General features: G+C 44.5%; 1 protein-coding gene across 1 annotated transcript in view; it reads right to left on the bottom strand.

The window, feature by feature from the left end:
• The window catches only part of LOC137544973 (uncharacterized), a 29595-nt gene extending 17434 nt beyond the window's left edge, over positions 1-12161 (bottom strand). The window contains exons 1-2 of the mRNA XM_068266073.1: positions 12146-12161; positions 9226-9366 (exon numbers count right to left, since the gene is read on the bottom strand). Of these exons, the coding sequence (XP_068122174.1) occupies positions 9226-9366; positions 12146-12161 (157 nt within the window). The remainder of the gene's footprint in view (positions 1-9225; positions 9367-12145) is intronic.
• Positions 12162-13860: the final 1699 nt, after the last annotated feature.

Here is a 13860-nt window from a genome sequence, read left to right as displayed (position 1 = left end):
TGCACGGAATCGCAGTGGCAAAATGCAGAGTGAGAGATGAATGGCTGGGACATTTGCACTCAGGGGCTGGGGCACCCCTGTGAAGAGGGCGCCAGATATCACAACAGCAGCACTTTCCCCCTGCATCTCCAGCCTGGCAATAGCAGAAAGCTCTGGACATAACCACCCCCACCACCGAACAACCGATTTCCTCCCAAACTAGACAGCCACCATGCAGCCTCCATCCCAGTGAATACAATAGTCCAGCAGAGAAGGCAGCCGCAGCGGGGGAGAATGACAGCACCAGATGACTCGCATTCACCTACAGGGAGTGCAGAATTATTAGGCAAGTTGTATTTTTGAGGAATAATTTTATTATTGAACAACAACCATGTTCTCAATGAACCCAAAAACTCATTAATATCAAAGCTGAATATTTTTGAAAGTAGCTTTTAGTTTGTTTTTAGTTTTAGCTATTTTAGGGGGATATCTGTGTGTGCAGGTGACTATTCCTGTGCATAATTATTAGGCAACTTAACAAAAAACAAATATATACCCATTTCAATTATTTATTTTTACCAGTGAAACCAATATAACATCTCAACATTCACAAATATACATTTCTGACATTCAAAAACAAAACAAAAACAAATCAGTGACCAATACAGCCACCTTTCTTTGCAAGGACACTCAAAAGCCTGCCATCCATGGATTCTGTCAGTGTTTTGATCTGTTCACCATCAACATTGCGTGCAGCAGCAACCACAGCCTCCCAGACATTGTTCAGAGAGGTGTACTGTTTTCCCTCCTTGTAAATCTCACATTTTATGATGGACCACAGGTTCTCAATGGGGTTCAGATCTGGTGAACAAGGAGGCCATGTCATTAGTTTTTCTTCTTTTATACCCTTTCTTGCCAGCCACACTGTGGAGTACTTGGACGCGTGTGATGGAGCATTGTCCTGCATGAAAATCATGTTTTTCTTGAAGGATGCAGACTTCTTCCTGTACCACTGCTTGACGAAGGTGTCTTCCAGAAACTGGCAGTAGGACTGGGAGTTGAGCTTGACTCCATCCTCAACCTGAAAAGGCCCCACGAGCTCATCTTTGATGATACCAGCCCAAACCAGTACTCCACCTCCACCTTGCTGGCGTCTGAGTCGGACTGGAGCTCTCTGCCCTTTACCAATCCAGCCACGGGCCCATCCATCTGGCCCATCAAGACTCACTCTCATTTCATCAGTCCATAAAACCTTAGAAAATCAGTCTTGAGATATTTCTTGGCCCAGTCTTGACGTTTCAGCTTGTGTGTCTTGTTCAGTGGTGGTCGTCTTTCAGCCTTTCTTACCTTGGGCATGTCTCTGAGTATTGCACACCTTGTGCTTTTGGGCACTCCAGTGATGTTGCAGCTCTGAAATATGGTCAAACTGGTAACAAGTGGCATCTTGGCAGCTGCACGCTTGACTTTTCTCAGTTCATGGGCAGTTATTTTTCGCCTTGGTTTTCCACACGCTTCTTGCGACCCTGTTGACTATTTTGAATGAAACGCTTGATTGTTCGATGATCACGCTTCAGAACCTTTGCAATTTTAAGAGTGCTGCATCCCTCTGCAAGATATCTCACTATTTTTGACTTTTCTGAGCCTGTCAAGTTTTTGACCCATTTTGCCAAAGGAAAGGAAGTTGCCTAATAATTATGCACACCTGATATAGGGTGTTGATGTTATTAGACCACACCCCTTCTCAATACAGAGATGCACATCACCTAATATGCTTAATTGGTAGTAGGCTTTCGAGCCTATACAGCTTGGAGTAAGACAACATGCATAAAGAGGATGATGTGGTCAAAATACTCATTTGCCTAATAATTCTGCACTCCCTGTATTGCGATCCAAGCAATAGAGGTCCTATCAGACTCCTATAGAGTGCCACTGCTCTGTTACTACTACTATTACTACTTCCTGTCTGATCTGAGAATCAGGAAGTTCAGAGTGAGCGGCTGCACTGTAGAAGAGACAGATGGGTTTCAGATGACGGTATCTCTATCACTTGGATCATGGATAGGTGAGTGAGCATTTGCCATCTGCTGCTATCATTCTTGCTGCAGCTGTGGTTCTCTGTGGGAAGGGAGGGAGGAGTGGGCAGTGGCAGAGTGCACAGTAGCAGGAGGGGGACCTAGGAGGAGAGCCTGGCTCTGAAGACAATCAGCAGCGCACGGCATCATTTGACAAGACAAGACAAATAACATTTATATTGCGCTTTTCTCCTGGCGGACTCAAAGAGCTGCAGCCACTAGGACGCGCCCTATAGGCAGTAGCAGTGTTAGAGAGACTTGCCTAAGGTCTCCTACTGAATAGGTGCTGGCTTACTGAACAGGCAGAGCTGAGAGTCGAACCCCGGTCTCCAGTGTCAGAGGCAGAGCCCTTAACCACTTTACCCCCGCGCTTACGTATTTCTCCGCCCCTTTTTCCATCCTTTAAAAACCAGGGACGGAGAAACACGTACTTTCCGCGTTCCCGACGCTGCCCGCGCTCCCGCTAGTAAAACCGCCGCCGCCCGCTCGCCCAGAGATCAATGAACGGGAAAATCCATTCCCGTTCGTTGATCTAAGCCCCGCAATGATCAGCTGCTCTCCTATGGGCAGCGCGATCATTGTGAGAAAAAACTCACGTGTCCAGCCTCCTTATTCTTCCTCCAAGCTTCCGGAAGGAAGCTTGGAGGTCGCATTAAAACAAAAAGTTACTGTGGCCATCTTGTGGCCAAATAGTAAACTACACCCTACACATTTTTCACATACAAATAAATGACTTTTACACATAAAATTAACTCATTACCTCCCACACTCCCCATTTTTTTTTTTTTTTGTAATTAAAAAAAAATTAAAAAATTTACAATTAAAAAAATACATAAATAGTTACCTTAGGGACTGAACTTTTTAAATATTTATGTCAAGAGGGTATAACACTGTTACTTTATAAACTATGGGCTTGTAATTAGGGATGGACGCAAAACTGAAAAAAATGCACCTTTATTTCCAAATAAAATATTGGCGCCAAACATTGTGATAGGGACATAATTTAAATGGTTTTATAACCGGGACAAAAGGGCAAATACGTTTCATGGGTTTTAATTACAGTAGCATGCATTATTTAAAAACTATAATGGCCGAAAACTGAAAAATAATTATTTTTTTCCCCACATTTTTCCTATTTTCCCATTAAAACACATTTAGAAAAAAATAATTCTTGGCATAATGTCCCACCTAAAGAAAGCCTAATTGGTGGCGAAAAAAACAAGATATAGTTCATTTCATTGCGATAAGTAATAATAAAGTTATAGACGAATGAATGGAAGGAGCGCTGAAAGGTGAAAATTGCTCTGGTGGTCAGGGGGTAAAACCCCTCAGTGGTGAAGTGGTTAAAGGGATTCCGAGCCATGCCTGTGAGTATGCCTTTAAGCATACCCACAACTAATTAATTACATCCTCACACCTACCAGCATGATGTTTGTAATTATATCCCCCTGGGTTCCTTATATTTCATTGCACTGTGCTGAATCGAGCTGCCGACTGAGAAAAGTCGTCCTGTGTAATACAATGTAACTATGGAAAGATGCATATCATTTTAAAGCTCTCTTTCTCCTCTTTCCAATGATAGATAAACTGCCATCCTATGGCTTTTAGTTTTCGCTATTTTCGCGATCAAAATTGCCGTGGCTGCGATTTAAAAGGCATAGGGTGGCGGTTTATACATCATTGGAAAGAGGAGAAAGAGAGCTTTAAAATGATATGCATCTTTCCATAGTTACTGCACTGCTCAGAGTCCCTTTAACCATTATACCATCCAGCCACCGCTGACAGGATGGTGAGGGCTGGTTTATGTGCTGATAGGGCCCCTTTGACTCTGAATGGGGCCCCAAGCGACTGCTTTTGTTGCCTGGTCGATAATCCGGCCCTGGCCCCCACCATTGCAACAGAACATGTCGCCGCGACCAGTCTGCACAGACCCAATCTATACAGCATTATAGCAATTCTATCTTTCATTTTCACCTTAAAGTGGAAAAAAAAACACATGGCTGGGCTATCAACTAGGCCAGTGCCAACAAGTTTAGCACTATCATTCATCAGTCTGTATCACTTTTTTTGTTTTCCCTAAGTAGAGGGCAGTAGCTTTAATGGAGTCTAGCTCGTACATATTGGTATTAGGCAGCACATATACACATTACCTAGCATTATTCTGTGGGAGCTAGGATTCCTGGAACTGGATTCTAGCTATGTGAACCTCACTCCTAGCATTGTTATGAGTGTCCACCATCTAAGGAAAGTAGTGTTGGGAAGCAGTGAGTATTGCAGTCAGTGCTAAACTAATCAGCAGTTTCTCTGCTGTGCGCTTATTTATTTTAAAGCGGTTTTAAGCTCTGACAAAATATTCAATACAAATGTGTTTTCCTGCATTTTATAACCCATACAATTATTATATTTGCTTTTGTGGACAAGTATTATTATCCATTTAGAAATTATAAGCTCCCAAATTTCAGTTTATTTACTTTGAAAGCTGCTAGTGCATTGTATTCATAACTGTTGTGATTCTATTGTAAATGCATCCAGTAATGATTTCTGAGCAGTGTTTCAGTTCAGGACTCATTAGCAGAAGTTTCAGCACTCAGAGACTGTTTACATAATTGTATCAAGTGAAAAATGTAAACACAAGATAAGGTTATCACCAGTTCTGAAGCGGCTGCCACTGCAGGAGAAAAAGTCAGTCCTGTGATTTACCACTTTGAATGCTGTTTTACTAAAAAAAAAAATCATGTTAGTATATTATATGCTGTAAATATTTTTTTAGAGCAAAGAAATAATGCTGGGTTTCATTCCACTTTAAATTAGTAGGGCTTTAAATCTTTATGTCTCTTAACAGTAATAAACATCACTAAACATAAACAGCACTCAGCACAAAGTATAACAGTAGCATAGACATATACATATACAGCATTAAAACATAAAATGACTCTGTTCCCCTTAGTTAAGTCCACAGTTTTATTTCAGAATCCTCACAGACATTTCAGGGTCCACAGAACAAGCAGGGAATTCAGTCCTTTGAAGATCACCTCCACTGGTTAAACCCTCCTAAACCTGTACAAACACGATAGCATCAGGTTTGGCCTCCTCTCTGAAAAGCTTCTATGTGGGCACTAGGCACATTAGCTGTATGCATTGTGCGTACACCTAATATTCTCAGTCTTGCAAAAGCTGAAAAATGTGTTCACGATGGTGATATATGGATAGAGAACAATACTGTAAAAAAAATGCATACCATACAAACCTCCCAGTTGAAATGCTGTTTAAAATGTAAATACAAACAGAATGTGATTGTTTTGAAGATCATTTAAACTTTATATTTTATTGAAAATACTAAAATAGCATCATGCTAGATGTTGAATCAGAGAAATTATATTTTATTTGTAAAATTACATTGCTTAATTTGAACGCTGAAAAAGTTACCGTATGTGGTGCGATGAAAATTACTGTATAGGGTTCATAGCAATAGGTCAGTAACGAGATTAAAAAAGCATCCTAGAGTAGTTGAGACTCTTAGAAGTAAAGATGGAGATCGGTACAGCACTGACACTGTCAAACACTGAGTAGCAAATAGTGCAAAAATGTAAGATATGACCGGAGTGCATCACAGTTGTTGTGAAAACACATATAGTTGCTGAGAAATGTACCGTGTGTGTTTTTAGAGAGAAGAGCCTGTCTAATTACCTTTTATCAGTTAGTAATCAGCAAGTGTAAGTGTGCTTATATGTAAACACTGAACGTTAACCCCTTCTGTGCTCCCAGCAATTCCAGGAAGTAAACACTGCAGGTTTATCATAGGAGTTCTATAAGTTGTAACAAGGAGATGTTTTTCTTTAATCTCTGGAGGACTGCAGTATTAAACCCCCCTTGTGACCAGGCCATTTTATGCAAAATGGGCCACTGCAGCCAAGCTGCAGGGCTGCACAACTCAGCACACAAGTGTTTCCTCCCCCCTTTTCTCCCCACCAACAGAGCTCTCTGTTGGTGGGGTCTGATCACTCCCCCTATGTTTATTATTTTTTAACAAATATTTTTATTATTATTTTTTCAATAAAAACCGTATTTCTTTAATATTCTTCCCTCCCCCCCCCCCCCCCCCCGCCAGCCTATCACAGCCGATCGCTTCTGTGTCCCCCAGGGGGACAGCCATGTCACACGGCTGTCCCCAGTACAGCGCTGCTGCAGATCGCAGCGCTGTACTATGTAATTAGACATAGTTTCACCGTCTAACAGTCTCCCGAGCGGCAATTCGGAGACTGAAGGAGGGGTGGAGCTCTGCCCCGAACAGGAGATGCGTGCGCAGCCTGCGTGCGATTTCCTGCAAGCTGCTGCCCCAGGACTTTACGACGATCGGTGTTAGGCGGTCCTGGGGCTGCCACCGCGGCCACGCCCATCGGCGTTACGCGGTCGGCAAGCAGTTAAAAGTTATTATGCTGTTGTGTATCTTTTAGAGCTGAGAGGAAGTTTAGGTCCAGTTTAATACATCCACAAATGAAAAACTCACAACAACACAATGCAGTATAATAATATGGTAGGACATCATGCTGGGTACACACAATGCAATTTCCCATTCAACTGACAGGATCTGACAATTTCCGACATGTCTGATCTGCTCCCGATCGACAACGAGATACAGTAGATCAGGAGCAGTTTGGATACAGATAATAATGAGGACAGTCGACATTGGTAATGAAGGGGAAAGTGAAGCATTCACCTAGCAGGGGCACAGGGCTCTGCTCATATCTGACTTTGTGCTCTGTGAAGTTCCCCAGAGCTGCTCCATGCTCTGTACACACACTGCTGCTCCATGCTCTGTACACACACTGTTGCTCCATGCTCTGTACACACACTGCTGCTCCATGCTCTGTACACACACTGCTTGCTCCATGCTGCTACATCAATGTAATCAATTAAACTTGTTTTTCAGTAGAAAATACATGTATTTATATAGATCTGTACATCAGTCCTGAAAGAGGGACACATGAGGAAGAAAGAGGGAAAGAGGAATTTGGTTCCCAAAGAGGAATTGTCCCTCCAAAAAAGGGATAGTTGGGAGCTATGGGTAGTAGGTCACAAGGGGGCATTTACATAATCCACAAATATCGACATGCTGCCATATTACCTAGTTATACAAACACTATTCTTTGTTTAGAATTTTTTTTTCTTTAATGTTACATTAGTTGCTCTAATTTAGCAGAGTTGTGCCACATTATTCTTTCATGCGCTAATTCTGCCATAAACATTGCAATTTGCTCCTGAGAATGTAACTTTATAATACTAATGTAGCTCTATGATATTCTATAGATACAGTGTTTATGGATCACTTAGGGTGTAATAGAGATAGCCTAAAGCATGAACAATTTACTATCTGTGTTGGCTGTCAGAAACAAATTTAACTTAAATTACAACTATCAAAGTTAACTAAAATTCTAAATGCCACATATATTTCCAGTAATTACTAGCAAATAGCAATACAAAGGCTTTTTTTCATCTTTTCATGATTTATGTGAAGAAAATATGACATTTACAGAGAACAGTTTTCACTGTGGGCATTAGTATGGAGGACTGTGTCCAGCACATCCAGTGTCCTTCTTTTCAGATCCTTTTGTGTATCTTAAAATCCCTCAGCTGTTCTCATATGATCTGTGCAAAAACAGGCAGGACAGAAACAAGCAGTAAATCAATCCTCTGGGAATAGTGCCAGAGAAGTGCTAATAATAATAATAATAATAATGGCAGTATTTGTATAGCGCCTTTCTCTTGTCGGACTCAAAACGCTTGCGAGGCAGCCACTAGAGCGCACTCAGTAGGCAGTAGCAGTGTTAAGGAGACTTGCCCAAGAAACTCCTTACTGAAATAGGTGCTGGCTTACTGAGCAGGCAGAGCCAAGATTTGAACCCAGGTCTCCTGTGTCCTGTGTGCCACTGCTGGTACATAGCTACATGGTATAGCTCTAGCCTCTAGTCCGATGCCGACACAAATTGTTACAAACAGCTGTTAAACAAGGCATTTTTTTCACACAGGTTGTGATGAGAGATTTCTGCAAAGCTTTCTATTGTTGCTGGCTAAAAGCTGTATAGGTATGTACGGTTTACAGAAGAACAGTTTCTTTGACAGTGGTTCTTGTTGTTGTTATCGTTTTGTTAAAACCGAGTGAAAGACTGAACAGAAAATATGATTGAAAGTATTTCCTGATTGATTTAGAGGTAGAGATTATCCAGTAGTAATGACTAGATAGCAGCATGTTCCTCATGCCAAGTAATTTAGTGTATGCTATTATCACATTATTTTAATTACTATTACTGTTGTTATTAATAACCTAAGTGTTACCAATAAAATAATGCTGTCACTCATTGTCTTAAATAGCATTTTTGAATATTGCACGTTGCTTTGACTTTGCTGACTTTGCTGACAGATGTCTTCAAATGGAATCTGTACACATTACTAAGCATAAACATTAAAATGACCCTGTGGTTAGGAGGATATACCTTTTTTTTACGATATTTATAAACTATGCTCAGAGTGTTCTGCAGATTCTGTGCTTCCAATACTTTAAAATATGGACTAAAATTGACCACAGTCAAACAACTGCATGCTCGTTTATAGTGTGTGATTCAGACACTACTGCAGTCAGAAATAACAGCAGGACAACCAGGCAATTGGCATTGTTTATAAGAAAATAAATGTAGCAAGCTTCATATCATGACAGGGTCACACCTGATTCCAAAAACTAGTGAATTGCTGATGCCTAATAGTATAATGCTACCACACTGCATAAAAGAAAAGAGGGCATCTGGAAATGTGGGTGTTGGGTAAGATTACCGATATTCTACTAATGTGTGGTGGATAATGCCAATAGTAGAATATCAGTAATATTACCAATTATCTACAACCGCTTTACCTAACACTCCTAACACTCCTCTCACACTAAACCTCCCTCTACCTACTCCTAAAACTTAACCCACCACCATCTATGGCTAGCACTAGCACCCAGTAACTTACTTCTGCCCACCGCTACCTGTGCTGTAATCTCCACTGCTTTTGGTCTCTCCGTCAACCCGGAGCTTTGACTATATCCATGCCATATTGTCCACAGGGCATCAGTATAGCTGCAATTAAAATTGTGGTCTATGGTGTCCCCAAATTTTCTAGTGGCGAAAGGCACCCAAACTTCCTGATTTCCCTAAATGAGGTTCTCCTGTGTTGTTGGTTGCTTGGTGTTCCTGAGAGTTCAGCTCAGTCCTCTCCTGATTCCCAGGTATGTCATGAACTGTAGGAGTAGGGACGGTCACTGTGGGGTAACCACAGTAGCCTGTGTGACAAAGACTAGACCAGCAACCAAATGGTGCAGTATCCTAGGATAAAATTAGCTCAATATTACAAGAGTAGTTATACTCACAAAAGTGGGTTACAGTATCGTGATCATGATACTTCACTAGCGGATGCTACTATGTTAATTAACATAGTAGTAACTATGCTAATTTACATAGTGGCGGCCTCTAGTGAAGGACCAACGGCAGTTAGTTACGCACGTTGCTATGTAAGCAATGTGTGTAGCTAAGGAAGGCATGCTCCTTACATAGCATTGAGCGCTGCTATGTAAGGTGTGCATAGCGAGCGCTCCCGCACATTACGCTGCACTGCTTTAAAGAGAACCTGTAACAAAAAAAAGTTCCTCTGGGGGGTACTCACCTCGGGAGGGGGAAGCCTCAGGGTCCCAATGAGGCTTCCCCCACACCTGTAGCTGCAGGCAATCCAGCGCTGGCTCCCCCGAAGTGTCCCAGAATCCTCTTCCCTTGACAAGCCTGACAAGCGCTGATAAGTGCTGATTTATTTACCTTTCCTGGCTCTAGCGGGGGCGCTGTTGCGGCTCTCCGTGCGGAGCTAGGCGAAAATAGCCGATCTCTGTCGGGTCCACTCTACTGCGCAGGCGCAGGAGACTCGCGCCTGCGCAGTAGAGCGGCCCGACAGCGATTGGCTATTTCCGCCTATCTCCGAGGCGGAGAGCCGATACTGCGCCTGCGCTGGAGCCAGGAAGGAAAATATTTACAGCCTTGCTGTTCAGGGAGCTTTATTGCCGTGGCCGTGGGACCGAGGAGGTCAGGGGAAGCCTCAATAGGATCCGGAGGCTTCCCCCACCGAGGTGAGTACCCCCAAGGGCAGTTTTTTTTCGTTACAGGTTTTCTTTAACAGCGCAGCTTAATAAATCAAGGCCATTCAGTGTTGCATCAACAGATTTGTGTCTAAACACCACTAAAGACATAGTTACCGTATTTTTTCACATATCTGCATCTATTGGGCTCTATTCAGAAAACTTCTCATAAATTACTTATTTATCACCTAATTAATAAAAATAACCTTTCAGCACATTTACGAGCAATCACTCAAAGTTCCGTATATTCCGGCGTATAAGACAACTTTTTAACCCCTGAAAATCTTCTGAAAAGTCGGGGGTCGTCTTATACGCCAGGTGTCAGCCCATGTGTTAGGCTGACCTGTAACCGGGTGCTGCTATCATCGGGAAACGTTGCAGCAGGGCCGGGCCGAGGCATAGGCTGGAGAGGCACCAGCCTCAGGGCGCAGTGTAGGAGAGGGCGCACAATTCATTCAGCTGTCATTCACAATTGTGTTTGAAGCAGAAAGAAATAAGAAAAGGGGATACATGACAGTGCCTGCAAGCCAGTTAACTAGAGATTAAGGTGTTGGGCAGGTTGGGGGCCCTGGGGCACCTATTAGTCTAATAGCAATCAGTGTGTGACGGCTGGGGTGGGAGGGATGGAGGGGCGCACTTTGCTGTCTCAGCCTTGGGTGCTGAATGACCTTGTCCCATCTCTTTGTTTTAAGTTAAAGTTTCCAGCAATCCAGATGGCATATTGTGAACAGCCGCTCACCTGGGTAATAGAGCAGCTTCCTTGTTCGGGGGTCACCTGACTGGTGAGGTGTGCGCTCCAATGGTGGCATGTGTGCTCACGCCGGAAGAGCTTGCTGGCAGATTGTGGAGCGCACATGTCATCGGTCAGGTGACCCGCAACCAGGAAGCTGCTCTATTACCCACACGAGTGGCTGTTCGCAATATGCCATCTGGATTGCTGAAAACGTTAACTCAAGATGGAGAGGCCGAAGCCTGCAACAATTCCCAGATGACTCCAGCACATGGTACAGCGATGGAGTCATCGGTCCCCGCATGACCAGCACAGCACCATCTCTGTTCCCTTTCCCGATGACTGCAACACCCGGTAATGCCAGTAGCTACTACCGGTATCTTTTATTCAGTAAATATTTTATACAATTGTTCTGTTTATGTCCTATATTGTCCTATGATGTCCTATGATAAATGTTTTATGATACAATTATTTTGATGTGAGGTGATGTGAGGTGCAAAGGGGTTGGTATACAGGGGTGGGACAGGTGGATGGAGGATGCAGAGAGGGGGTAGTCTTATACGGCGAGTATATCCCAAACTCTATATTTTAACCACTTAACCCCCTTGGCGGTATGAAAAATACCGCCAGGGGGAAGCGCAACAGTTTTTTTTATTTATTTTTTTTTTTTTATCATGTAGCGAGCCGAGGGCTCGCTACATGATAGCCGCTGCTCAGCGGCATCCCCCCAGCCCCGCCGATCGCCTCCGGCGATAGGCGATCAGGAAATCCCGTTCAAAGAACGGGATTTCCTGGAGGGCTTCCCCCGTCGCCATGGCGACGGGGCGGGATGACGTCACCGACGTCACTGACGTCGGGACGTCATTGGGAGTCCCGGGCCACCCCTCGGCGCTGCCTGGCACTGATTGGCCAGGCAGCGCTGGGGTCTGGAGGGGGGGGGGGCCCGCGCCGCAGCAGATAGCGGCGATCGCAAAGGGGCCGGCGGCGATCAGAGTGCTGGCGCAGCTAGCAAAGTGCTAGCTGCGTCCAGCAAAAAAAAAATTATTAAAATCGGCCCAGCAGGGCCTGAGCGGCACCCTCCGGCGGCTTACCCCGTGTCACACACGGGGTTACCGCTAAGGAGGTTAAGGACCAGAGGTCTCTGGGCACTTAAGGAGCAGAGACTGTTGGTCCAATCCCGACGGAATTCCGACGAATCGCCGCACATACCTGCCACAACCGCCATCATCGCCGCTCACCAGGACCCCCAGGACATAGACTCTGCCATCTCTATGATGGCAGAGTCATGTGAGCCGGCCAGGAGCCGCTTTCATTGGCTCCTGACCCTGTTTTTCAATGTAAGCCAATGGGAACAGAGGCAGAGCCTGTGAGATGTGGCGAGAATCGTCGGGTTTGAGCTGCGCGATCGGCGAGGAGCAGCGGAAACGGCGGATGCGCGCTGCGGACAGTGATTGAGATCTACGCCCTGCCAACCAGGAGCCCACCAAAACAGGGCGTAGATCTCAATCACTGTGGTCCTTAATGAGTTAACTGGCAAAGTTGGGGGGTCGTCTTATACGCCCAGTCGTCTTATACGCCGGCATATACGGTAAGTTGTTCCTGATTGACTTCATTTCAATGTTACTTTTCTTATCTTAATCATATAATATTTTTGCTATTTAGGAGCTTAAAAACGTAACATAGATAAGGTGAAAACAGAATAAAAGAGGTGAAAAAGCTTTGTGAATCATTCCCACGAATGACGTCACACGCCGGCCGCCGCGCGTCATGACGGCGGCCGGCGTGACAGCACGGCGCATGCGCGAATAAACCACGCATGCGCCGTGCTGTCACGCCGGCCGCCGTCATGACGTGCGGCGGCCGGCGTGTGACGTCATTCGTGACGTTTAGGGAAGGAGAAGCCCCGACACTCGCCAGTGTCGCCCGGGGGCCCGGCCTGTCCGCGCTATGCGGACAGCCGCCGGGAGAAGAGCCAGGAGGCTGGCGTGGGACGTCCTGACCAGGGCTGGGATGGAGAAAGCCCCGGGTAAGTTCAAATTTTATTTTTAATCAGAGCTCGGAGTCCCTTTAACAGCAAGACCTCAAAAAAGTTGTGGTTTCTTGCCCTGTTCATTTTACCCCAAATCCACTCCTGCAGGTTTCTTAAAGCGGAATGAAACCCAGCATTTCTTCTTTGCTCTAAAAAAATATTTACAGCATATTATATACTACCACCATTTTTTGTTTTTACTAGAACAGCATTCAATTAGTTAAATCCCAGCAGTAGTGGTCAGCACCTCCAAAAAGTGGTATAAGCTCTTTTACTTAAAACATAGCTCTTTATTAGAAAATTTTAAAAATATTCCATAAAAATGGTGAGAAATTGTGGGGCCGTTAACCAGCGACAGCCCGCTGTTTCAGACTTCCGCCTTTCCTCAGGCTGGACAGTCCCACACTAACCATACAAACACAAAACACCATCTAATATATTACACACTTACCAATCAGGAGACAGCACCTTGGAGGACCTGATGGAACACTGCATGCAAAAGCAGTTGGACCAATGGGAACATAGAGTAAGGATCCACCTTTCTTGAAATGGATGTCACAAGAAAGATCCCTGCGCCAAAAAAAATTATAGTGCACCACAAACATCTCCTTAAGCCGCTCTAATCCCTTATGAACAGGGACAAGCGGCTTCAGTCATCGAGAGTGCAATAAAAACATATGTTTTCAAATTCCATTGCTCCATAACATCAGTATCCTGCCGCCAGCACTCTCCGTCGCATCGCGACTTCCGCGTTCACCGCGCGGCCTGAAGTTGGTGTGACGTAATGTGGAGGGAGTTACCTGCCTCCCTCCATCCAATCAATGGGACGCACATGGCCAAATACACAATGCGCGTCATACTGACGCCGCAGTCCCGCACTAATCAACAGCGCGTC

Source organism: Hyperolius riggenbachi, chromosome 2 (assembly GCF_040937935.1).
Source record: "Hyperolius riggenbachi isolate aHypRig1 chromosome 2, aHypRig1.pri, whole genome shotgun sequence".
NCBI lineage: Eukaryota > Metazoa > Chordata > Amphibia > Anura > Hyperoliidae > Hyperolius > Hyperolius riggenbachi.
This window is presented reverse-complemented; position numbering and strand designations above follow the sequence as displayed.